The sequence below is a fragment of the Corvus cornix genome, chromosome 3 (assembly GCF_000738735.6).
Source record: "Corvus cornix cornix isolate S_Up_H32 chromosome 3, ASM73873v5, whole genome shotgun sequence".
Lineage (NCBI taxonomy): Eukaryota > Metazoa > Chordata > Aves > Passeriformes > Corvidae > Corvus > Corvus cornix.
In genome coordinates, this window is record NC_047056.1 from 22,704,233 (window position 1) to 22,730,870 (window position 26,638).

At 42.1% G+C, this 26,638-nt stretch overlaps 1 protein-coding gene and 1 long non-coding RNA gene across 8 annotated transcripts in view; both read left to right on the forward strand.

The window, feature by feature from the left end:
* The first annotated feature begins 47 nt into the window (after window positions 1-47).
* LOC109950953 lies at window positions 48-12,403 on the forward strand. Of its 7 annotated transcripts, none has more exons than XR_002273313.2 (4): window positions 48-921; window positions 4,308-5,061; window positions 5,757-10,362; window positions 10,675-12,403. It is a non-coding gene; the product is annotated as an uncharacterized LOC109950953 (long non-coding RNA). The 7 variants fall into 7 exon arrangements; XR_002273317.2 differs by lacking the exon at window positions 10,675-12,403 and having other exon boundaries at window positions 5,757-10,170; window positions 10,279-10,618; XR_002273319.2 differs by lacking the exon at window positions 10,675-12,403 and having other exon boundaries at window positions 5,757-8,548; window positions 10,070-10,618.
* A 2,229-nt stretch (window positions 12,404-14,632) lies between these two features.
* The window catches only part of KCNH1 (potassium voltage-gated channel subfamily H member 1), a 177,329-nt gene continuing 165,323 nt past the window's right edge, over window positions 14,633-26,638 (forward strand). The window contains exons 1-3 of the mRNA XM_039569735.1: window positions 14,633-14,773; window positions 25,618-25,741; window positions 25,988-26,094. Coding sequence (XP_039425669.1) covers window positions 14,701-14,773; window positions 25,618-25,741; window positions 25,988-26,094 — 304 coding nt within the window. The 5' untranslated portion in view covers window positions 14,633-14,700. The remainder of the gene's footprint in view (window positions 14,774-25,617; window positions 25,742-25,987; window positions 26,095-26,638) is intronic.

Sequence of the window (26,638 nt, forward strand, 5' to 3'; positions counted from 1 at the left end):
GAATTCCTCCGCGCCGGCCCGGCCGGATCTCGCCGAGGGGCGGGGATGCCGCTGGAGCGCCAGCGGCGCGGCCGAAGGAAGAAAGGAAGGATTGCTCCCGGACCGCGGCCGCGCCGCCGCGCCGCGGGGCTCTCCCGGCCAGCGGGCCCAGAGCAGAGAGGGGACTATTTCCCGGCGGCGGCGCAGGGATCCCGGCGGGCGGGGTGTCGCGGCCGCCGGTGGTGTCGCGGCGAGGGGCGGGAGGAGCCGCGGCCGCGCAGGGGCCGAGCGGGGACAGGAGGCGCGGGCCGGGGGCCACGGAGCCGGGCTGAGGGCGGCCACCTCGGGGCCGGGCCCCAGCAGGGAAAGCCGATGCTCTCACATCGGTGAAATCACACGGTGTGAGAACCCGTGCTGGTTTTTCTTTCTAAATTCAGAAAGTGATCTATTTATTTATCTGTTTAGTGCAATTCCGGTGCGTTACCAAGTGCTGCGGTGTTACCATCCAGTTTATATCAAAATATTCACGTTTTATGAGGTAAAAAAAGGCTGACACGGGCTCCAGACCGAGGCTGAGTTACAATGTGGCAACGGTCTTGCTACTTAATCTGGAGATGCATTATTAGCTGGTTTGTTTCTATGCAAATACATTTAATGTTGTTGTGGCTACTTTTTAATATGTGTTAAAGATATTTTTAATGATGCAGTGATAACCTGTCAGTCTGATTTCCAGATGTAGGAGAAAAAAGTATAAACTTAGATTGCTATCTATTGAACTAAAATCTCATGTTCCAGCTAAGAGTGTCTGACACCATCCATTACCCTTTGTCACATCTCAGCAATTCTTCCCAAACTCTGCCCTGGCGGCTGTCTACCCCAAGTTGGCTGGTTGATTGATTGATTGAAGAGTGCTAGCAGGAATACTGCAGCTGCTTTCTCACGGTGAGATAAAGGGGCGATGACTACTTGTGTCCATACTTATGGCTACTAAGTGTTCATAGTGTCTTAAAGTAGGATTGTAGCACGATGTAGTTTGCCGTGTTTGCTGTTTCTTGATAATTGCCTTGAAAGCAGCCCATTATGGTCAAATAATATACTTTTGAAAAACCTTATGTGTGCTTCCTAGAATATGTCAGGAAAATATTGTCAAGACTTTTCCTGCTTTGGGAATTTTGTGCTCCTTGAAGAACTGTTTTTGTGACAACTTTTGGCAGATGACTACTAAAAATGGGAGTAAACAAGCTGTGACTCCTTTATGCTTGCTGTTCTCCAAGAGTTGGAGAGAAAGATTAGCAGGGAGAAGGTAGGAGCAACAGGGGCTGACTGCCTGCAAGTGCCTCAACAATTGAGGATTTGCAGTCTCACACTTTAATATGCACAAAAGAATTCACATAAGGAAGCACTCACAAATGCCAGAGCCACAGGAAAATCTTGAACCAACGTTTGTACTTCTAAGGCACAAAATCAGTAAGAAAACTTGCAGGAAATTGGGATTTGTTGTTCTAGCTCTCCTGAGGCTGACTATTTGAGGCTTTTTAGCTTTATTTTCCATTGATGTGAAACTTGGGCATACATGCAGCACTATGACTGCACTTGTCTGGCAGTTCTTAACTACTGATAAAAGCTACTGAAAGTTTAGTAAGCTATTACAGCTTTCAGGAATTCTGAGTTCTTGCAAGTGTCATGAAAGTAACCACCTGGAAGGAAGATTCCTTGTAGCATGGTTGGGAGGAGAATTGTCTGAAGAGCTTGGCCTTTTTTATTTCTTTTATTTGCATGGCTGCTGCTGAAACTGCATTTCAAAGGTTACAGTAAAAGGGCATATGTTCACTTAGTCAACCACTTAGATATTAGCAGATGCATGCAGTGATATTTTTCCCCCCCATGCAGTCTGGCTTGCTTTGCACTATTTCTTCTCTTGGGTTCTTGTCTTATCCTTCTCTTACCTTCTGTTTTAATTTGGGTTTTTTTGTTTCTTTGTTTATTAAGCCCTTCTCCATAGTTCCTCTGTCACATTTAGTATGTGGGTGCTTCTGGATTAGATGTGACATGATGATCAGACAGTTGTTTGCGTGCTTGGTCTTGCATTTGTTATAGAAGCTATGCATAAGGAATTATCTTAGACTTATATTAGCCAACAGAACTATAGAATCACAGCATGGTTTGGGTTGGAAGGGACCTTAAAGATCATCTAGTTCCAACTCCCTGCCAAGAGCAAGGATGGCACTCACTAGATCAGTTTCTCAGAGCCCCATCCAACCTGGTCTTGAACACTTCCAGGGATGGGGCGTCCCCAACCTCTCCTTGTTTTATGTTGTATCCTTTCTTCTGTATATCCTTCCTTCTCTGTATCCTTACTCGTGATTTTTGTTTCCGAACACAATCCCTAGAGGGCAGCAAAGTAACCAATGCATTCAGTAGCTGCAACTTGAGCCAGTCTAAAGATGCTCTTTATGAGCCTACCAGTTTTTTGTTCCTGGAGATTATGCCTTTCTTCTTAAAACTTATTTCCCAAGTCATAGTTTCAGGGGGAAAGTTTGTGTTTGGGCAGGAGGGGAGGGATCCTTGGAGTACAAAATGGATTGCAACAGAGAGGAAGGGAATTAGGGAATGGACAAATTGCAAACAAGGAAGGTGAGGAAGTTGCTTCTTCCCTTTGAATGAAATTGCTAAAAGGCCTCAGTAGAAACAGAAGCTCAAAAGGAAACAGGTTTCCCTATCCATTAATTAACTTAGCTTAAAACCTACACAGCTTCTGAGGATGCTCCACACAGGTTTGAGGCCTCTTGCAATTTTTGTTAGTGCAGGTTCTTGGAATTCATTGCTTAAAATCAGACTCTGATTGGACTGTGGACTCCTGCTATTATTACCTTACAGTGAGGGTTAATGACAGTATTAATTGTTGAGTGGTGAGCTAGGGGCAAGTAAAGACTATTTATTCAGAAGAAACGAAATTCTTATAACATGTCTTTATTACTATAGAATCATTTAGGATGGAAATGACCTCTAAAATCAAGTCCAGCCATAAACCCAGCACTGCCAAGTCCATCACTAAACCACATCCCTAAGTGCCACATTCATGCTTCTTTTAAATACCTCCAGGGATGGTGACTCCACTACTTCCCATGGCAGCCTGTTCCAATGCTTCACAACTATTTCTGTGAAGAAAGTTTTCCAGATATCCAATCTAAACCTCTCCTGGTGCAACTTGAGGCTGTTACCTCTCATCCTATCTATTATTACCTGTGAGAAGAGACCAATCCCCACCTTGCTACAGCCTCCTATCAGGTAGTTGTAGACAGCCATGAATATTCCCCTCAGCCTCCTTCTTTCCAGGCTAAACAACCCCAGCCCACTCAGCTGCTCGTCATAAAACTTGTGCCCCAGACACTTCACCAGCTTCATTGCTCCTTGGATGCTCTTCAGCACCTCTTGTATGTTATGCCCATCTCACCTATGAAAGTTCTAACTCATTACATTATAGGTCAGGGAAAGTATTGCAGATCTCATGTTTGGCCTTTCTATCTTATGGTGACAGTTTCATGCTCTCAGGTTTTTTGGAAAGAGCATTTTGACAGTTTTCCTCTCTTGGGAATGTTACTTTACACCATTTAAAATCTGTGTCATTTAAATATTTTTAGAAACAGGTCAACAGATTTGTGATGCTTCTCCAGAAAAATTATAGATAGATGATGTGTGTTCTGTGAAACCCAAAGAAAATAGGATGACCATGAAACCTTTTGGCAATATCCAGCCAGGAAATTTGTGCTTTAATGTGAAGGTTTATAATTGTTCCATAAAGAAAATTAAGCTCTTTGTCATCATAAACACATTAAGAAAAGCATGCCTGGGATCAAGGTAATTTCAGATAAATTATACTGCGTGGAGTCTGTTCACGCCTCTGCTGGAAAATATATAGGTGTCATCTGTCAAGTACTGTTTCTTTTATATTAAACACAACTAGGCCTGCTGGGTGGGAAGTGGGAGGCTTAGAGTGGACAGGGTGAGATTTATTGGTTATTTTACACTGATGGTTGTTGCTGTGTTTCATTCAACATTCTTGAATTTCCCAAAGACTTCATGTTTTAGTGGAACCAGTGGAAGATGGTGGATTTTCTACAGCTCTAGAAAATCAGGCCTTCAGTCTCAAGCTAGCACTTATTAGTATTTTTGAATTCTAATCTTAATGTTTTAAGGCAGAAGTTAGTAAAAATTTGTTCTATAACTGGCTGTTAAAATGCAACAACAAAGCATATTTGCTAACCGTCTTTCTACTGTTAATATCCCCCAACTGAGGTTTTGTTTCTTTGTTTTCTTTATTTTTGTAGTGCTGTCTTCCAGTTATAGGTTTCAAGAGTTATCTGCTTTCCAGATCTGAATGGCAATCTTCTGCATCAGGACAGTTGGTAACTTACTCTTGGGAGACAGAGAAAGTCAAGTTGCTGTTCCTTTGAGAAGTCTAAGGACTTCAGCAGATGCAGACATTTTTCCTATTTAAATGCCTGTCACCAGCTGATCATATCATGCCCTTCTGAAACCTTTGCCGAAATTTGAGACTCAGACTGTGTTGTACAGTGTTAGGGGTACATGGAATGGAGTGGGGAATGTTAGGACTTTGCACTCTGTTAAAAATAGTATTTTGAAATAAATTATTTGTTGCACTGTAGGAAGGCTTATTCAGGAACAAGCATAATGGGTTAGTGCTAACATCCATCTTGTCCGGTACTTTGATCCTGACAGGAACTCATTTTGGGGTCAGTGCCATGATCTCCATTCTGTGTTGGCAAGAAGCCTATTTTTGGTCATCTAAAGATTAGCTGAAACTCTGAAGCATAAAGCTTGGTATCTTTAAAAAAAAATCTGATTCCTATGGATGTGTTGTGAAGACTTCTGTTCCACCTGTACATATTCATAGACTCATTTCAGTGACTTTCTACAGGTGAATTTTACTGACATGTATGATTCTATTTTTGTCCTTTAAAAGAAATTTTTTTCTCTTTTTTTTAACAGGAGGGACAGGTGTTCCTGATCAGCCCTTTCAGTATCATTGTTTCATTTTTCTACAGTTAATCTAAATACCTGGTAAGCTGTACTGTTTGCAAAGAGTGAAGAGGTTCTGTGTCCACTTGATTATCATGACACATTGTGGGAAAAGCCTGAGTGTAGCTGGCTTAATCTTGTGTTACGTAGGCAACTCGGGACAATTGGACATTTCAGGAAGTCAGTTTACAAACATCATTTAACCACTTATATTTTTGCATAGCCTCTTTAAAGGAAATTTTGGTAACAGCCACCAGTACGTCTTTGAATCAGAGCGTTGGCATTCAGTATTTTCAGTGAAGATTCTCAGACTGTGTATGAAGATCTTGTGTACGAAGATCTTGTGTACATGGCTGAAATGGTAGCATCTCTTTACGAATAATTTGGGTTTAGGGCCAGTTGTTTCCCACAGAAGGGAAAAAAGACATTGTAATTGTTTGGTAAGCTATGCTTTTTCTTTGTCCTGTTTCACTTTTGCATACAGTTACCTAAACTGCTTTTCATAGGACTGTTCAGCAGAAAGCAGAGGTCACCTAATTAATACTTAAAGCTGTTGGACTTCTGTAAGAAATGTAGGTTTGCTTCTCCTGCATGGTATTTACATTTTTTGTGCGTTTGTTTGTTGTGGTTTCAGAGGTGTTTTGTTTGTTTTTTTTAAATGCAAAGCAAAACAAGTGCTTTCATTCCATACACTTGGGGAAACTGTGCTAAACTTATGCTTTACTCTTTCTTGTCAGGTTCTCTGTCGCTGTGCTAACTTGAAGAGGTGACCATTTGCTGTGAGTTAATGATGTTTATGCTCTCTCCTATGGGTCTCTCCTCCTTTTCCTCCTATGAAGCAACATCACAAAAGGAACATACAGTGCAAGATTTTCTCCTTGCAGTTAATAATGCCAAGCACTCACTGTGTTGAGAAAAATGTTCTTTTAAACGTGCTAGAATAAAAAAGAAGATGCTCTGCTATGTTACCATATTGTGTGCCTAATCCTGAAAAAGAAATAACTCTGCCCCAACCAGCTTACAGTTTGTTTGGGATCCAGCCAGTGTATGTAACTGACACCAGGAAATCGAAGGGAGAATAAAGGAAACATGAGAAATATGTTAACATGGACAAATTATGTAAAATTACTGTAACCCTCTAATGCCCATCCATTTAAGATACAGTGTTATTGCAGGAGTAATCTTGAGGGACCTGAAATAACCAAAAGTAGTGATGTCAAGATCTTTACTTGAGGAAGATGATGTATTTTTGCATGTGGAAAAAAGGTGTAAAGAGTGGTGTAGTAACCAGTAGTGGCAGCTTTTTTTGCTGTATGTTTTAGGCCTTGGACTGTCAGAACATTTTATGCTGTAGCATTCTGGCACCTTCTGCTAAATTTTGTCCTCCATAGCTTATCCTACCTGGCCCCTTGTGGTTTAAGGGTGGGGGGACGGGGGCAGGTATAAAGTGGAAAATAACACTGACTGTCTATGACCAAAAGAAGGTCCCTGAGGTATTACAAGAGTTTGTATTTCAGTTTTCTGTCTTGTTGTTTCTGTAGAAAAGTATGCACTGTTTCTTAGAAGTCCCTGTGTTACAGAGCTGTGCTGGATTTTGAAGGTCAGTGTGGCTGGACTGTGTAGGTATCAAAATATTACTGCTATTCAAGTGTCATATCTTTTCTGGCTGTAACTACTGTTTGGTTCATGTAATGATCCACAGTTCAGATATACAGTTTAGGAAAGATCAGCAAGAGGTTCCATTTTGAGAATACCTCTAAGACAGAGTTGTAAGCAACAAAAATATAATTGTTAGTTAATTTTTTCTCATATAAGTAAGATTTATTTTTCCACATGGAAATTGTTATTATAACACCATTTCACTGGAATTTTCTAGGAGTACAATGGTTCTCTAAAGTGTATCTTGTTAAAAAAACCCAGCAGCTCAACAACAAATAAATCAATATAGCTGTATCTGGCTCTTCAGGTTGTATTATGTGATGTTTCAAGGAATTATGTCCTTTCTTCTCCTGTCTGAGGCAGATATAACTACATAAATATAGAACGAAATCTGCAATTTTGCATTTGAAGGTATGGATCAGTACATACAGGTTCAGTCTACAGTAGCAAAATTGTCCTTGGAAAGAAGGACACAAAATTTCTGCTGGAGTTTTTGTTAAACTGAGAGGAAAAACAAAAGGTCATGCCTACACAACTTTAGAGTGAAAATGTTGGATACCACTAGGACCTTGTTATTGTTAGTTTCCACACAGTTTTTAGAAAAATACCCACTCAACTTCACTCTCAGCCAGTGCTTTAAATTCTCTTATGCTGGAGATCATGTTTTTACTTGCTCTTATATAGTTCACTGTCTTCCATCTAAATTACATCCGTTTTAGTGAAGGTGGCTTTTATCCTCAGTTAAATTAAACAAATTAAAATTTGAAATACGTTATAGTCTGGGAGCCTGCTATGAGGTCCATTTGTGGACCATTGTCTCCATTTCAGACACATATCATTCTGAAAAACCAAAGAGATGACCCAGGTTTCAGAGTTACACTCTGAGCCCAATGCCAGAGATCCCTCCCAATGGATACTGCAGAACTGGCAAGGGCATTTTGGATAGATGATGTTCTGCTGATGTTTCATGTGTAAATATCCACTTCTAACAAGCGTGATCCCAGCCCATCCACTCATTCCCTAACTTCGCCTTCCCACATGCTACGTGCTGTATTTTGGTTAGGTAGCTGCAGGTAGGTCTGCATATTCTAAAAGAATGTCCTGATACTTTTCTGTACTGTGTGACTTTACATAGAAGTTTTTCTATTCATTAACTGGTAGCAGTCTTTGCTTCACAGTAATAGATGGAAGCAAAAAAAAGAATCCTCTTCTACTTGTATTGTAAAAAAATAACCAAAATTAGAAAAGGCAAACCTCCCCCCCAGCAAGTATGCAAGTGTTTATGAAAATCAATAGTTCCTGTGTTACTAGTTATGAATATGAGTCCAGTGCTGATAAAGACCGTGGAAAAAACTGCTTTTAAGATATGATCAAATTTAGAAAATTAGTAATTTTTTCTCAGTGCAATTGCTGGAGATAACAATAAGACACACTAGAAGTTAGAATGAGAAAGTTTGTTATCACTTTATTTAAATTTTAGATGAAAAAAATGGCAGTAATAAGCTGTGTTAAAAAAACAACCAACCAACCAACCAATCAACCGTCCTCCCTCCTTCCTTCCTTCCCTCCCTCCTTCCCAGATTTATGCTCCTGAGTTGTTTGGCTATTTCTGCTTATCCCTCCCACTGTCAAAGAATGCAACAAAGTTTTGTCTACACAGAAAGCAAATACTGCAAGTAATGAAGCCTATTGACATAAGTAAGTGGGAAATATGTGATGAAATGCTATGCTCAGGTAAACGATGAAATAAAGTGAGAAGAGTTTAGTTTGCTTTCTTTCTTCTGTTTCCAGGGCTTTTTTTTTTTTTGAGGAGAGGTTGATTTCTCGCTGTTGATAAACCTTCTGTAACTGAAAAAAGTACAAGGAACTGGTATGGTGAAGTTTTAAGCTAAGAAACTTTATAGACTATGTGACTTCAAAACAGGAATTCTGAGCACATATAAGGCAAAACCTATAAAACACAAGCTCTGTGCAAGAAACTTATTCACTGTGTTGAGGATAGTTTTATGCTGGGTACTCTTTAAGGTGTGTTTCTTGGAGAGACTGCTTGGAAAGAGGCACTCACAGTGCTTTACCACTGTCAGCCTCATAGGTAGGATGCTTCTGTCCAGAAAACAAACAATGATGCTTTTAAGACTGTTGGGCTTTTTAAATTTACCTAAGAGTTTAGGTTATGTTATAAGGTGGGGACTCTGACTCAGAATTATTTGGGAATTCTTTGTATTGTTAAATTCTTGGAAACTACTGTATAGTAGAACACAAAGAAAAAACGAAAAAGAGGACCTTATAGCTAGCATAAACATATTCCTAACTAGGAGTTATTTGTCTGACTCTGGGTCTAAACTAGCTAATTTCCAGTTTTATTCTTTGGACAGCATATGATGAAAGCGTAGAATTAAAAGTGGCTTTTAAAAATACTATTATATTAGAGACTACTAGACAAGAGTTGGGAGATAAAGATGCAATTAGTAACAACACAGTAATTCAGCCTGCAGAGCTACTTGCTACTTAACAAAAAACAATCATCCAGAAAGAACTATGGGTTCCTAGGCTTATTGTGGACAGGGCATGCAAATAAAATTATTTGTTACAATTACTTAGCAGGACCCTGCACTTTGTTAGAATTCAAGCAAACTGCAGCCAAACTGCTTAATTTTGCCTTGTTTTATATTGACCCAGACACAGGAAAAATGAGGCCAGTGAAGTACACAATGAAAGTGTTAATAAAAAATCCCACCAGACCTGGAACCAAGGAAATTATGGTTATTTTTCTATCCCTTCTCTGAGTAACAATGCCAGCGGGTCACCACCTCTGCGCTGAGACTGGGAGAGATTGTGGACATGTCAGGACAGGGTTGTGCCAAGAGGATTGAGTAGACCCAGCTGCAGTGAGGGGAAGGGTGATAGTAACTGTTGTCTCAATCAGGATGTGTGAGGACCTTTTTTGTTTTGGGTTCTGGGGGTTTTGGTTTTTTTCCTCCCTAAATCTGGAAATCCAGGATGCTTCCTCCTGTTGAAATAAATGGAGATGGACATGCTGTCCAAATGGGGAAAATTGTTCTATGCCCTTTTGAGGTGTTCTTTAAGAAGGAACAGTTCCTCCCTGTTAGCCCACACTCCAAATGTTAGATGTATAAATAAAAACTGGCTGTGTACTCCCTCATCAGTTTTATTTTGAGATTTTTTTTTCTTCTTTTCAGAACATTGGATTTTTTTAGTTATTTTTCCATATTTGTTACCCCTGAAAAGTCTGGAGGAAATTCAGTAATTCCAAAACTAGAAAAGTGTCCATATTTATTTTTTGACAAATTTGTTATGGCTGTTTGGGAATACTGACATACCTCAATCCCTAGGTGCAAGTGGATATTTCTTTGAGGTTCTTTTATTTCAGACCCCAGAAATAATTGGACCTTCAGGAACCTCAGGCTGAACTTTACCAGTGTCTCAAGACAGTGTAGAAATAAATTGAACGGTTTCAGTAAAGATGCACAGGTATCTTCTCAAATTCTTTCCTTTTGATGGACACATGTGCTTTTTAAACTACAGACCTGGGTTACTTTTTAGAACTAACTTTCGTTTCTCATTGCTCTTCCCACAAAGTACCAAAGAAGGTTGATCACAAGCAACTAAGTATTCCTCGATGTTATTACTTGATGGGAGGCCTTAGCCTGCCTTCCTTTGGGGGTAAGAATTTGTACAATAATGACTGCTTTATTGATTTGAATGTAAAAATAAATTAATAAAGTTATAATTGTTTCTCCATCTTAGCTGGAATTCAGAATTTCTTTTCTTTGTTTAGTGTCTGTATGGCAGCATAACTTGTGTACTACCTTCTGTAATTTATTATTCTATCAATTAATGTATTTTATTTTGACAGTTTATCAAAGCTATATGGTAACATACAAATTGATCTCAATTTAAAGATAGAATGCTCTTTTTATTTTCAGAGTTGGTGGTAGTTTGTTATAACTGTGTTATGATTCTTGGTTTTGACAGATAATTTTTTACAAAGAGGAAAAGGAAGTGTGCAAAACAGTGAAGAAATCAAAAAGACCTTAAATAAAACCACTTTTCAATATAAATTAGCTAAATTCTGAGCCTATGAGATGTCCCTGACTACCACAATTCTTTACCCATTTGATGCTGTGACAGTGAAATGACAAGTCCTGGGTACTGGCAGAGTCTAACAGCAGAAGCCTTGTGCAACTTTGGGAGAACTGGCTTTTTCCAGCAAGAGCTGACAGAGGAGCATTACAGCAACTTTTCATGCATTTGAAAACTTGCAAAAGGGTTGGTGATTTTTGTGACTGCAGAAGGAAGAGGTTTTACTGGCTTCAAAGACCAGATGACTTAGTGACATTTTAGGAAAAGCTTTCTCACAAGATTTGTTAGACGTTGGAACAGATTGCCAAGAGACTCTATGGCTGACTAAGGGAAAGTTTTTTAAAGTGAGTTACCTTAGTATCTCTCAAGAGTGAACCATGTGACAAAGTGAAAGAAGTGAGCTCTGTCCAGGTCCGGTGTTTTTATTTCATAGATGCTGTGGGGTTAAATGACCTTCCCATAATTAATTCCTGGACCTGGTGTTTTCAAGGTGTTTGCATGTATCAACACTGGAAGTTGACAGCCATGTTAGTAAATGGATTGATGTAAATACAGGCTGCTGCCAAAAAGGGAGGTGTCTTAACTGCCCTTTTCAGGCTGGTTTTCCATTCAGTGGGGTGACAAATATGCACAGCTTAGATCAAGGCAAATCTGTCCCTTTTGCAGCAGCAGCTGCTCAGTGTGACCATGGAACAGGTGCTTAAGGCTGGGTAATCAAGGGATGGTCACTTACTGGGGTGATTGATACATGTCCTGACCTAAGTGCCTTGTTCAGGAAGGAACAACAGGCTGAAAGAGCAGCATAATGCAAGACAGCTGAATGTCCTCTATAGCAAGCTATCACCTTTTATCTTAGCCTTAAATGGAAGTGGTAGGTATTTAGTTCTGTCCAGTAGGCTTTAGCAAACATGCAAATAAAGCAATTCCAGTTTTCAACTTTCAAAAAGAATGATAGCTGGAGAGAGGTAACCCACTAATAATGAAGTAAGACAGCATACATGTCCTGCTTCAAGTGGGGCTTTGCCTCCAGCTCTGTATCTTTAGCAAAATTTACCAGTGATGGTGAAAATTAGTATAGAATTCAAAATAATCACAGTAAAACATTATCACAGTATCCCTCTGCTGTAGTGGTGAAAAATTCATACTGCCAGCAGGAATCATATTTTGCAGGGGGGAGAAAGTCTAAAGGAGGTAGAATATACAAGAGAAATCTTCCACTTGTTACTGGGTCTGGCAGAGATGGAGTTCATTTTCCCCACAGCAGCCCCCAGGGCTGTGCTGTGCATTGGCAGCTCTAAAGGTGCCCATAAGACACCAGTGTTTTGGCTGCTGCTGAGCAGTGCTGGCACAGCATTAGCACTGTCACTCCATCCTCTTCCCCTCACCAGGAGCGTGGGGGTGGGCAAAATTTTGGGAGGGGACATAACCAGGATAGCTGCCCCAGTGAGCAAAGGGATATTCCATACCATGGGGTTCTGCTCAGATGCAAAAGCTAAGGAAAAGGAGGAGGGACAGGGGACATCTGTTATTTACAGTGTTTACCCTCCAGAGTAACCACTGTGTGTGCTGAATCCCTGCTTCCTGGGAGGTGGCAAGCCATCACTTGCTGATGGGAAGTAAATAATAAAATCTGGTTTTTGAATTTTCTTGTATGCATGCAGTTTTTTTCTTTTGCCTTAGTAAACTGCTTTTTCTTGACATACAAGGGTTTTTTTCCATCTTATTTTGCTGAGGAGGGGAGTGATAGAGCGTCTTGGTGGGCACCTGCCATCCAGCCAAGATCAACCCACCACAATTTGCTACAGCATTTTAGTAATTTGCACTGTTACAGGGTAGATGTAAACCCCAATGTAGATAAAATAGTACCTTTGACATAAAACTTGTAGGATTAAGCATGACACTGAAAAATTAGATAATCAGAGATGGGACCACACAATGCAACGCAAACTGCAGCCACCCCCCCACTCCATGGAGTTCCAGAAAAAAGTCTTTAGTTTCTTACTCTTGTGTCGCCTTGTTCCCACTTCTGTGTACTTGCTGATTCAGTTTAAAACCTTTTCCCTTTAAAGGCCTCAAAATTTCTGTAATGTACGTCAGCTGCCAGGTGTCTCCTAAGTCACAGATATTCCTGCAGAGCCCAGCAAAAGCTAAGATAGAGCGTGCACTTATTCCTCTGGCACAGTGGCTTTGAGGGATAATGAAACAGTATTCTGTATCCCAGTTTTCCAAACCTCACTCTTGGTTGTTAGCAGTTGTGTAAATTCAGTGTCAAAGGTTATGTTTACAATTTTGCCAGAGAGTTTAGAATCTCTTTGGGTTTGGCCTGTGCTGCTGAAGCTAGCAGGAACTAAATAACCTGGGATCTTTGTATGGATAGTTGTTAGGGATACTTAGATGTGTAAAGATGCAAATAAATACTTCTATGGGATCTTTTAAACCCCAGCATTTCAGGGAGAGTGGCCTTTTTGCAGCTTCAGGCACTTGATTTTTTTTCTCCTAACCAGCCTCTCTTTGGTAGCAAATGCAGGAATGCTCAGCATATAGAGAATCACCAGTTTAAAAGAGACTAATTCCTGCCTGGCAGCTGGGCTGGGCCATGGGGGCTTTCGGAGTTCCCCAGGTGCCCAGTTGTATGAGAGACTCCTGGCACCAGGGTGCTCAGGGACTTGGTCTGTAGCTCCTGCTGCAATGAAATTGTCTTCACCCCTCGACTCTCACAGTCTTCACTTAAAAATGCTGTGGGAGGCTGGTGGCAGGGAGATCTGACTTTTTGGGCAGTGTGTGTGTTGCAGTCAGCATTTGGTCACAACTGTGTGGCTGAATCCATGTGTGTGGCTGTGCTGGAGCTGGCTGTGGTTCCTGGCTGTGCTGTGGTCCTGGCCCAAGCCTTGCCCAGGAGAGAGCAAGCTGGGAAGTGCCAGAGTTCTGTGGGAGCAGTGGTAATGATTAAAATGCCCAGGTGACACAGGCCATCGTGTTTACCGTACTTTATTTGCTCGTGCTGTGAGAAATAGCTTTTCCTCAAGCACATGAACATGCAAAAACATATTCATGTCTCCAATATGCCTTGAGCTGCAGAGCCTGAAGTTGCTGCATTTAATGAAGCATTACAGCAAGTAAATGCCAATACCAGCAAGAAAAAAGCTGCCTTTTAAAAGATCTGAGTATTTTCCATTTATTGATAGATTGGTAGCAGGGAAGAACGAAGTCGATTAATCTCTGAATGAAAACTTGATGTCAATTAAATGTCTCAAAGAGTTCAAGACCTGTCAAAGGTTATATTTGAACAGTTTGTCTCGCTGCTCCCACGGAGCTGTTAATCAGTTTGACCACATAATACTGAGTAGCCTTCTAACGGAAATCATCGTAGGGAAGCGTGAAGCGCCACCCGGGATGAGAGCGGCGAGCGAAGGCTCCGGAGCTTCGCGGCGACCGACCCGGGGCGGGATATGGAGGTGCCTCCCGCCACTCGGGAGAGCGGCTGCCGGGAGTTTGTGAGCGGTCTTTAAGCACTCCGGCTTTCTCATCCCCCGAGGCGCGCCGGCGAGGAGTCGAGCGCGGCGGCAGCCGCCCCTGAGCGGGGCATGAGGCCGGCGGAAGGCGCCGTCCGCCGCTGACGGGCCGAGCGCTCCCGGGGCCCGCAGCTCGCCGCGCCGCGCCGGCCCCAGACGATGGCGCTGCAGCCCCGGCGTTGCGGCGCGGCGGCGGCCGGCGGGGGTCGCTGCGGGGCGGTCCGGCGGCGGCGGCGCGGGGCTGCGGTGCGCGGGAGGCGGCGGCGGCGGTGCCGCACAGCCGCGGGTGCCGGTCCCGGCGGAGGCATGAGGCGCGCGGGGCGGGCGGGCGGCGGCGCGGCAGAGCGCGGGTCGGCGCGGCCCTGAGCGGAGCCTCCGCGCCGCGCTGCGCTCCCGCAGAGCGACTATGGCCGGGGGAAGGCGAGGGCTGGTGGCGCCTCAGAACACGTTCCTGGAGAACATCGTGCGGAGGTCTAACGGTAAGGGGCACCGGGGGCGAGCTCTCGCCGGCCGCAAGGAGCCCGCCGCGTCCTCGACGGGGACAGCGCCTGGCGCGGGGCGCCGAGCCCCGGCCGCTGCCGGGCGGCTCCGCCGAAGCGGCGCATCCAGGTGCCGGAGGCGGTGCCGGCTGCGCCGCCCAAGTCCTGCCGAGAGCCCCTGGCCCGGGCGGCGGGGCTCGGGCTGCAGGTGCGCCGGCACGGCGGGCGCCCAGCGAGCCCCGCCGGCCGCGTCGTGCCCGCGGCGGGCCGGGATCCGCGCCCCGGGGGCGAGCGGGGCAGCGCCCGGCCCGGAGCGGGGGGCTCGGGGCGTCCGGAGAGCGGCGGGGGCGGCGGCGGCTCCGGACCGGGAGGAGGTGCCGGGATTCAAGATGGTCCCTGGGCAGGGAGAGCCCGGTGCGGGGGCATCGGCCAGGGCTGCCTGTCCGAGTTGAAAGGGAAGGTTGGTCATAAGTGAGGAGAGACTTTGCCATTTTGAGGGCTGAGGGCAGATATTTCTTTTTTTTCCTAGTGCACTGTAACCAGGTCTGTCTCTTGGAAAACTGTGTAGTGGAAAATGCCTCGAATTTCACAATTGCATGCAAATATGTATTAATGCTATCCAGATTCTTTCACTTCGGGACTTACCAAAAGCTGCTCCCTCAGTAAGCTGGCGACCATGCAGGCGTTCATGGATTTGTTTAACCTAGGCATGTGCATTTCTTTTAAAGCCCCGAGCCTAAGTTGTGCCATTTTTAATGCTTCCATTGACTTCAGTGGGGTTACTTAAAGGATTAAGAACTTGTACTATGGTTGAGAATATGCAGGATCAAGCTCTTTTTGAAGACAAGACGAGTTAATTAATTAAAAACATAGTTTGTTCTGATAAAGCAAAGACAACCTTCTTGATAAGCAGCTAAAAACTCAAATGATCACAAGAATGATTTAATTTTTTTTTTTTTAATTAGGCAGGATTATTGGAGAACTAGCCTTTGATAAGACCATATTTTCACAAAAAATTGAGGCTCTTTTTATAGGTTATTTCTCTCTGCAACTTTCCTGTAGAAGGGAAGGGCTTGGAAGCTGCATTCCTGAAAAAAATTACTCTCCAGACTTACAGTGAATCTTGCCCTCTTTTTTATTTCTTTTATAATGAATGTTACATTTGATCACATTCAGGCTGCTTCTCTAATCTTCCAACAACAGTTATTGAAGGTTTTTTTCAAAACTGTCTCGACTTTGTAGATTATTTTCTTCATTAAAAACCAATTTCCTCTTTTGGCTTTCAGTGCCAAAGCCTCGATGCAATAAATCAGTTGAGGCTTGGAGATGGGGGGAATCATGCAGCAGAAGCTATGCTCTGTTTCTTCCTCTCTTCCCCCATTATTAAGAAGGTGTCATAACAGAATGTGGTGCTAGACAGCGCAGGTAAAATGACAGCACTCCATTTCCAAACGCTCAGCAAGTCCTGAGGACTGGAATCAATACAAGTTTTTAGATTAAGCTTGGTAGGAAACGATGCACAGTTCAGACATATAAGGATAAGCTTAGGGAAGTGACTCAGGTTTAGAAGCCCATTTCTTCTGTAATGTGCCTTCAAGTTTTTGCTGGACTCAATCCAGCTTTGCTGTCAATGTGATGCTGTCACATACAAATTATGGATGAATCAGTTTTTCTAACCTTCGTCTGCTTGAGCAGACAAGGATAGACTCCCTTCTCTCCTGCTGAGGCAGGGCTGTGCTGACCAGCACGGGGGCAGTATGGAAACATGCCAGTTTCTTGTTGCCTGTCTCATCTTGTCCTGCCTACTTGGCCATTGAGATGATTTGGGATGCCCACAGGATGATTGCTTAAATGGGCCCATAAAGCTTGAGGTTTGGCTCCCCTTTCTTGGTTTCGTTCAATTGGGTAGTAATGTGACCCACAATGAAACTATCTACGCCATCTGGGAGTTGCCAAATAAACCTTGGGCTTGTTGTCAAGCTTGTATTTGCTGGCACATGCAAGCAAGTTGAGTAGTGCCAACAGATATTGAGTAGATACAGATATAGGACTGTTCCTAATTTGGGGAGGATTCCCTTTGAAAAGAGAGGAATTTGGTCTTTGAACAGAAATATGTACTAAGTGCGTCACGTGAAGGAACTTGTACATGATATGCATATCATCAGTCACTGATGGACTGAGGGAAGCATGTTTTGGGGCAGGGGATGTTAACTCAGTGAAAGAGGCTGTATGGCAATAACAAAGGAATGGATGTGCATCCTCTTTTGGAAGCATTGCTCTAAGGACAGCACTAATTACACCGTTATTTTACCAGTAGTTTTAACAAGGAATTCTTTGGACAGCCTTTCATGTTAGATGTGGCACTGGTAAGCTGATGCACATTCAGTGGCTAAAGGTAGTAGCAGTGTATGTAGGCATGCAAGTTCAGGGTTTTTTCCATGAGGGTTAAAATTTGGCTCATGTTCATATCACACCTTCTGCAGCAAGACTCACCTCAAACTCCTTTGGTCTGAATCATCTACCTCAGAGTTACTAGGAACAAGAGCTTTTTCACAGGCTGCAAATCAATTGAGACAGGTTCTCATGCACTGAATGCCAGCCAAAAGAGCTGTGCTAGGGCTGCAAAGCATTTCCTTCCCATGTGTTGGAGTAGAGAGAGGATGGGATGGCCTTAGGATAGCACATGCAGGAAGGAACATGTGAAGTGTCATCTTCCTAGACCGGTGGACCTCGTCTGTCCTCTGTGATTTCTTCTCACAAGAAGACCTTTGATGAAGTGTGAGCTTAAGATTTGTCCTTCTTTGAAATGAGGGACACCATAACTCTGATCATCTTGTATTTAATGTTTAAAATCTGTGCTTCTGTACTAGCCATGCAGAGCTAGAAAAATAAATGTTGCATGCAGCGGTTAGTTGATAAAAATTTCTTTGAAGCATTGAAATATTTAAAGACCAGAACACCCAGTGGGACAGAAAATGAGCCCGTGCTGTAAAACAGTGCAGTATATAAAGAATCACTAGCCCCTGATGATTACTGCTAATGTGATATTAATGTTTTTTCTTGGTAATGTAATACATCCACAGTATACAAGCACTGTAATAATAACAGTTATAAACCTGGATCATGGCCAGGGCACCCAATTCAGCTGGTGCAGTTTATTGTAGAGGATAGTGGTTATTTGTGGTATTCCAATGCTTTATCAATATCTGGAGGCAAAAGTAGTTTTCAATTTATGTAAATGCCAGCTGAATTCTTCCGTCCTTCCTTGGTCAAAATTCCCATTGAGGTGTGTGATAACTGTGCATGTGGAAGAATGATAAAAGTAAGTCCTGTGTTTACATGGCTTTGGAATGTCGGTGGAAGTCATAGATACTTTTCTGATTTATGGACAAAATAAGGAGGTTGGAAGAAGGGTAAGTAAGAAGGCACGAGGCTGGTGTGAATTTAATTTTCCTTTCACAAAATCCCCTGGGAGCACACTAAGGAGACATCAGTTAGGGAAGCAAACCTGGACCTTTTGATGGGGAATGCAGAGAGTTCCCTGTAGAGGGAAAGAAAAAGCACCTTCAGACACAGATCTCAAGTATAACAGACATTTGCATGATTTATGGTGTTGCTTCCATTACAGGCTATAAAGTCCCAGTACAATAAATATTTTGCATCCTGGGCATGCTAACCTTGTACCATCATCTGAGACCTAGGAGAGAAATTAACTTTATTGTAAACACTTCTGAAACTGAAAAGACTGGTTTTGTGTTCAGCCAGAGAGAAATGCAAAGGAAACTTAACAGAGAATGAAGAATGAAAACAGCAGACCTTCAGAAACTGCAAGAGAACAATTTGTAGGTTCTATGTTAAGGACATTTTCCCAAAGAGAATGAAATAAAGGGTTTTGTTGCTTCCTGATCTTCCTTCTTTCCCATGTTAACAACTGTGGAGACACATATATTTTTATCCATGCTTTTCATACAGTTGGTCAGTACCAATTGAAATAATTGAAATACCTATTCACTATTGACAGTGTTTTTTCTCAGTATCACTGGAATTGAATGTAAAATGTTTTTTTTTCTGCTGGCTTTTACTAGGCCAGAAGTCTAGTTTTGAATGTGCACCTTCATTTAGGAATGTACGACCTGATTTTGCTAAAATTACTTTTATAGATAGTAAGGGGAAAAATGTACAGCACAGAGTTGACAGGTAATGTGCTTTAAAATTAATGTTCTGAAAGCTCAAGAAGTTCTCTTGTGATAATTCAACGTATCAATCCAGTTTTACATTAAATCCTAGAACAAGATTGTAAAACAAATCTTAATGAAACCCATTCATTGGAGAATTGGTTAATGCATTTTTGTAACTCATAGCTAAAAGTGAGTGGGGAGTTAGGTCTTGTCAAATACTTTTAAGGCTATAATCAGTAAATCAAACAGCTTCTTTAAACTAAGGACTTGTAATCGATGCAACTAAAGCATGCCTTTTTCTGGATTAGTGCTCAGATCATATGGGATGGGGAAAAAAACCCCTGACCAGCTGAATGACGAAGTCTCACTGCTGAACAGTGTTTTTGTCCTTTAGTAAGGGTGGTGCTATGTCTGACTCTTACCAACTGATGAACTTTCTCATTTCTGAAAATTATCTAATTATCTCACACTAGCATCACGTATGTATAAATGTTGTGGGGTTTGTGTTTTGGTGTTTATTTTTAGGGGTTTCTTGGGGGGGGGGTGTTGGATTTTTTTTTAGTTTCTCACTATGGACAGTACTTCAAGGATAGGTGAAGAATCATGCTATCCATAAAATACATGTGGCAGCTTTGGCGCAATTTTGGTGCCATTTCATATTCTTGTTCCATTATTCTGCAGCAATTTGTTTTATTAAAAAAAAATAGATAATTATGAAGATTTTATAGCTACTAGTGTTAAAAAGATGCATTCTTTTCAATTTAAGCTTTTCTCATGGTAGGCACCTACTGTGAAGTATTTTCTGTAACAATGCAAAGGAAGAATGTTGAGATGGAAAAGGTAGTTTTTGTCTATACTGTTGGCTGCAATTAGCATTCATTTTCTGTAACGATTTAAACTGAGTCACTTGAAGTTGTTGTTTTAGTTAGAGTCTCTCTTGTTATTTGTGGAAAGAACAATGAAATGAATTTTTTAATAATTCTTTTCAACTTGCACTTTGCTCTGGTGTACACATGACAGTGGAAGTCATGTTTGAATAAACATGAAGCCTCTGTATTTAGGGAATTGTGTTCATGCTGTAGCAATCAAGGAACTTTTACATCCCTTTTTGTTTTCTGTAAAGTAAATAAATAGTTATATAAAGCTTTTATAAAACAGACCAAATGAACCTATCTATAGGGGTTTATGTTTTTTGTACTAGAGTGAGGCTGCAGATTAAAAATGTTGACCTCAGTATTAAGGATGGATAAATTTGAGGCCGCTATAACATTATTCTGTGAAGAGATCAAGTTGTTCAATGGGATATTTAAACACTAAAGCACCTCCACTCTAGGAATGAATACAAGGAGATACTGAGTAAAGGTGAGAATTCATGTAACACCATTGACTTCCACAGGAGGATGTGGGTGGAAGAGCAGAATTACTTCTTATTTATTTTATTCTATCATATGAATAGTTTTTCTGTCATTTGAGCAGGTCTGTACTTGCTTTGACTACAGTTATACCACTTCTCCTAGGATGAAAATGTGGTTGGTCCCTGAAGTGCAAGCCTCGAATCCCATGTATGCAGAGAAAGGATTGAATAAGTACCTGAAATTCAGTGTGACTTATTTGTACTGACTTAGGGCCATATTTTGATCTCAGAAGTTACATTTGAACAATGTAACTAATCAGTGTGACTAAATGCTTCTCATTTACTTTTTTTTCCAAAGCTAAGACTAAACATGAGCAAAAATTCTTACATAGCTGTCCTTTGCTAGCAATTTCGACAGGCCTACTTATACACAAGGTTTGATTTCTATGCACTGGGAAGAAATTAGACAGAAATGAAACAATCTCTTTTCCCCCCAATATCCAAATGATGCTGTTTGTCATGCAAAGTCACAAGTTTGTAAATACCATGTGCCCCTTGTCCTTAAGCTGTATGATAAAATCTTTACTCCTATGACAGTGGCACATGATTTTTGCCTGCTGCACATTTCTTACACTGGCTGTGACACAGCATCTGTGCTGTTCTGTGGCTAGCTTAGGCAGCAGTAGCTGTATCCCCCACCCCTATTCCATGGGTAGGGTAAGAGACGCATATGATATGCAGCTCTTTTCGTTCTGCTGTAGAAGTGGTTTGTGCTTGGTAATGCTAAAGAACTAGGTTTGCTCCCCTGAAGATCCACGGGAAGAGTTTGAGATGGGATAAAAAAAGACCTGCTGGTCTCAATAACCAGGGCTGTCATCATACAGCATGAGGAAGGCTGTGGTCTGGAATGAGGAGGGCAATTTCTCTTCTCTCAGAGACTGGTGGGAGAACAAGCAAGTTCAGGTCTTCCCTCCATGCTGAGCCTGGTTTTCCTTTTACTGAGAGGGGAATAAATTGGGAACAAATGTTTTGAGTGTTGTATTTGTATGATAACTGTGGGAAAAGATATTAATATATTTAAATTACTTTTGTACACTACACAAACCCAAGCACACTTGTGGGGGCTTTGACTGACCCACACATGGGAAAGTGCAGAGGGAACCAGCCTCTCGTGTTACCAAGGTCTGCTCTACAACTGCCTGGGCAGAGGTTTCCCCTCAGCTTCCTCTGTGCCATGAGGAAACACCTTCAGTGTGGGAATGTATCTGGCAGTGTTGTTTGGAATATGTTTGGCTGCTGGTCCCTGACCTTCTGCCAGTGTGTCCCAGAAAAGGACCTGTGCATCACTGTTGGGACAGGGAAGGTAGAACCAGTGTGCTGGCGTCTGGAAAGAGGTGGGGGATCTCAGCTGGGCAAGATCCATGTTACAGGAGAGTCTGGAATGCAGTGGGAGCAAATGGTGCAGGGGAGTGAATGGTAGGGTAGGGGGGAAACATTTCAGTAACTTGCTCCATGCCCTTGCAAGGAGGTGACCACGCCTCAGTCAGCCAGTCCTGGCCAGATAAATGTCTGTGAGTGCAGCTTGTCTACAGGAATTTTGGAAGATGATGTTTTGGTTAAACAAAGCACTAAATGTCACAATAGGATTCAGTAGATAGTTTTGGTAAGATGGGTGCTCTAGACACTTGCTATTGTTACTGTTAAAGGACCAAGGTTATTTAGAAAGACATTTTCTGATTCTTCTGTGATGCTCTGTAGGAAAGTGCTGGTTTCAGTGACTGAGTGAAATCCATTCTTACGTTTTGGAAGGAGTTAAAATGTTTTTCTTGTTGCTTTTAAGTGGCCATGTCTACTTTAAAGTGATAACCCAAACCGGATCTGACATTTGAGTGTGTAGATGCTGACGTGGGTATACTGCAGAGAGCAGAACTGACCTGGGGAAAACGCAGGCTAGAAAATATGGAGTGATGCACTTCACAAAGTAATTCGTGCTGCAGAAGCCTGCCCTACTCATGCAAGTAATTGTGCTGCCTTCGTGATGCTACAGCTCTTACTTGTGTTTCTGCAGCACGCTGTGCTCTGTGCTGCACCTCTGCATATTTCCTTGCTTCCCAGTGGTCTTGTTCAGACTGTGCCAAATGTAACACAAGCCAGAAGCCCAGGTCTTTTATATGAGCCTGCCCTCTCCAGTTCTAGCTCAGGTTTTCTTGGCGCTCATAACAAGGGCCAGTGATGCTTTCAGATTCTTCTTGGGCCAGGCAATACTGCTAACACAGTTGCCATTGTGATAGAAATTGATCTCCTGGTAGGGGAATTCATTGAGTCCTTTCAAAGAGGTGCTTCAAGCCACTAAATAGTTTTGAGTATGTCCATTTCATCCCTGTCTTTGAATAGAATTTAGCAGTGGATTTCCTCATGGTCTTCCTCTGGCCAACTCTTTTCCTGGCCTTGCTGACCCACTTGTGAGTCCCCAAGAGTCTCTGCCCTGTGATACTCAGAGTTCACTAGAGCATCCCTCATGCTTGTTGTGTAACAAAGCCACAGCTGTTTCGTGGCCTCTGGGACCCTGTGTCCCTGCAGATGGAGTGGCAATATTTGCCTCACTGGATGTTATTTACTATTTTCTTATGTTAGGAACAATTTTTAACAGATTATGAGCTGTCCCCAAGCAGCACATTGTCAGGGATGTCAATGCAATTGAATGTAAATGATAGCAACGAGGACAGCCCTTCTACCTCTGGGTTGTCTGTCAGAACAAGCTATGCAGGGAAGTTACAAGTGGGAGTCCTTATTTTATGCTGTGTCTTGCCAGTGTTCACACAGGCAAAACACTGTTGTCAGAGACACTTCTGAAGAAATGAGGTGTGTTTGTCAGCTACGTAAAGCCTGGATCAAAGAAAGGTCAAGATGCATGAAGGGGGAATTAGCTAGAAGGGAGAGACACTTACGAAACAATGGGAACATCAAAATCTCTAACTCGTTCTTTGATTTGATAGTTGCACGAAATTTTTCCTTTAAAGCTTTATCTTTACATAAAGATCTCTCAGTTTGCTTCTAACTCACAACTAAACCCAGCCTGGACTCTCATGAAACACTGAACCTCTACCTGCTAGAGAGGCTCACCCTGTGTGGACTAATAGGGGTGCATAAAATACAACAGCCAAGTCACACTGACTTAAAAACTTGCATGGTGAGGATGTTGACATCTATTCACTGTGGTAGCTTGATAATTAGAACAGTCATTCAGGAGCTGAAATAGTGGCTGAGCTTTCACTGCCCTAAGGTAGCCTGCATCTTGCAGGAGAATATCCAAACTGCTGTTGGGGAAGGGAAATGTGTGCATGTTCTCTACGCATCCTTTGGAAACTGCCAGTCCAAACAAATCAGGCTTTGCTGGGCCAAAACATAAGTGGGAATGTGGTTTTTCAGCTCCTGCAATAATGGCAAAGAATCAAGAACTGTCTGTAAGAACTGGGCTTATGTTAAAATATTAAGTATTGTAACTAATATAGCGAAGGGGAAAAAGCCAACCTTAAAATATCCCCCTTTTTAATTGTTTTCTGTCGTTTAACTTGGACAGATTTCTATTTGCTGTGCTAAGGTTTTTCAGTTCTCCTCTCCAACACTGCTCACAGAGCTTCCAGCTCCCAAGTCTTTGAGAGCTGGCCATCTAGGGACTAGACTGCTGCAGTCTCACCTTTTGGAGCTTAAATTCCCTTATGGATTTAAGGTTTTGTTTGTACCTGTAAATAGGAGACAAGAGCAGTGTTGTAAATCACAGAAGCATTGCAAGGCTAGATAAAAGTAGGATTAACACAGTGATGTTCATCAGAAATGTGTCCTATATAGCCTTTAATGAAAAAACCCAAGAGATTGTTTATCTGAAGACAATGAGGGTTAAGTGTGAAAGGCAGGCAAATGCTTAACAGGAACTCTTTAGTAAGTGGAGAGAAGGAAAAGTTATCTTTTGAGAAGGGGAGACAGTGAGAAGGAATTCATGCATGAAATAACATCATTCAGATCTGGGCAGGACCTGGCCTAACATTTGTATTTGCATTTTTTTGGTCTTTTTTTGGTACTTCCTGATGAAATTTAAAAATATCCTAACACAGTCTAATGTAGTGTTTATAATAGACACTCAAAAGCACTTGCTTTAGCAGTGAGAAATGACTTGGTTTACTTATTCATAGGAAGGGGTAAAGGAGGTGTATTGTTTTTGGGAGAAGGTGCTTCAACCAAGCAAAAACCATGGTATTTAAAAGAGTCTGTGAGAAACAAAGCAGCTAAAATATCCTGAAGATGTATTACTGGTGTATTTCACTCTAAAGAGTGTATGAAAATACATTTAATCATGCTCGTGGATTTAGCTAGCTACAGGACTCCTTTATTTAAACCCACTTGAAGTTTGGGGTGAAAGATTTTGAAAGGGGAAGTTGAAACAAACGAAACTCTCTGCAATTAATAGGTAAAATGTCATTTGATTGCAGGAAGCATTAATGATATCTATGGATGTGTGAGCAGCTGGGAGTTGATCCTGAAAAGTTGACAGCATGGTGAACTCCTGTAAGGGCTCTCCTTAAAAATGAGTGCTTCTTGATCTCGTGGGACTGCCCAGCCTTTCTTTCAAAAGCCAGAGGGTCTTTGCAGCTGTGACAGGAGCCACCATCTCCTCCTGCCTGCCAGTGCCCAGGGCTGCTGTCTGTCTTGGCACAGGTGTTGGTTTGAGTTGGCAATCATAATAGAAGGCACACGCACAGCTCCAGTGAGAATGGAGGTGTGAATCCTGCTTAGTTTTTTTTGTACTGATTGAAACTCCTTCTGGTTTGTGTGGCAGACAAGGAGTTCCTTCTGCTGGTGTAATTGCTAGCCCTAGTTCTTGGTGTCCTGTTTGGAGTGCTGTGCTGTACATAAGCATTTGGGCTTGTGTGGCCAGCAGTGAAGGCAGTGTTGAGAGGAGCACACTGTGAGAGGCTTTGCATTCAAACTGAGTGTCGTGGTGGATCTGTGCGTGTGGCACAGAGGGAAACAGTTTGGTGGATCTGTCCTCAGTCAAGAGATGAATTTTACCTGCTTAACCATCGTGTTTCATTTGCATAAACACATCTTTTTATGCTGAGTAATTAACACTTTTTTAAAAGTAAGCATTTACTTAAAATTAAAACTTGGAATGATCCTGTTGACTGCAGTGAGAGTAATATCTGGGAAAAACTGTGCAGGGACTGAAGCAATTAGGATTGGGTTCTGAAATAAATATGTCCTCTAATACAACCATAGCCTTGACTAACGTCTAACTGATGTGTTTTTTCAAACAGATACTAATTTTGTCTTGGGTAATGCCCAGATCGTGGATTGGCCCATTGTCTACAGCAACGATGGATTTTGCAAGTTATCAGGATATCACAGAGCAGAAGTTATGCAAAAGAGCAGCACCTGCAGGTATCTGAGAACAGATTTATTTTCTGTTAAATAGCTTGTAGTGTTGTGCCTGTTGCTTGAGGAGGAAAGTAATCTGTTTATTCCAGTTTTGTCTTATATCTCCTGGGGCTACATCTGTCAAATATGCTTTCCAGGTGAAACAAAACCAAAGAAGAGCCATTTCTAAATGGGTCCTTTTTACACGGTAAACAAATGGCTTTGTGTCTTTGTCTGGTATCTGACTTGAATTTCTCCCTTTATTTGCAGTTTTATGTATGGAGAGCTGACAGACAAAGATACAATTGACAAGGTCCGGCAAACATTTGAGAACTATGAGATGAACTCCTTTGAAATCTTGATGTACAAGAAGAACAGTAAGTGGCTGATTGGTTTGTTCATTAATGTAGGTGCGCAAAGTTGTTCTAAATTGTAGTGAAACTGCAATTCTGTCACCCTGGAGGACTGTGCTTTATCTAGGGCTAAATAAGCCCCAGTTCTGCCACTTGATCTAAAAGGGAGAAATGAGAACATTAGAGATGAAAGTCACTCAGGGAGGCAGAGGAAGCTTTGTAATTTGTTCTGACGTTTAGAGTAATTTGGGTGTGATGCTTTAAGACAACACTGAAGATTCCATCAGTGGTAGTACACAAGCTAGGTTTGTGCAAGTTTCCACTACAGAGAACATACTTTCTCAGTTTTAAAAAACTTGACGTAGCAAAGCCAGTATTTAGTAGTTTTGGAATAAAAAGAACCCATCTTTTGTTTTAGCAACTGAGCTACTTCTGATGCTTTCTTTTGTTTTGGACAAAAAATCCTTAATTGGCACATGATTTTTTTCCTAGGAAATTCGGCCTGTCTGTAACTGCACATGTCAGCAGATGAACTACTTGCCCCAAACTTGTTGTCTCATCTAGTGTG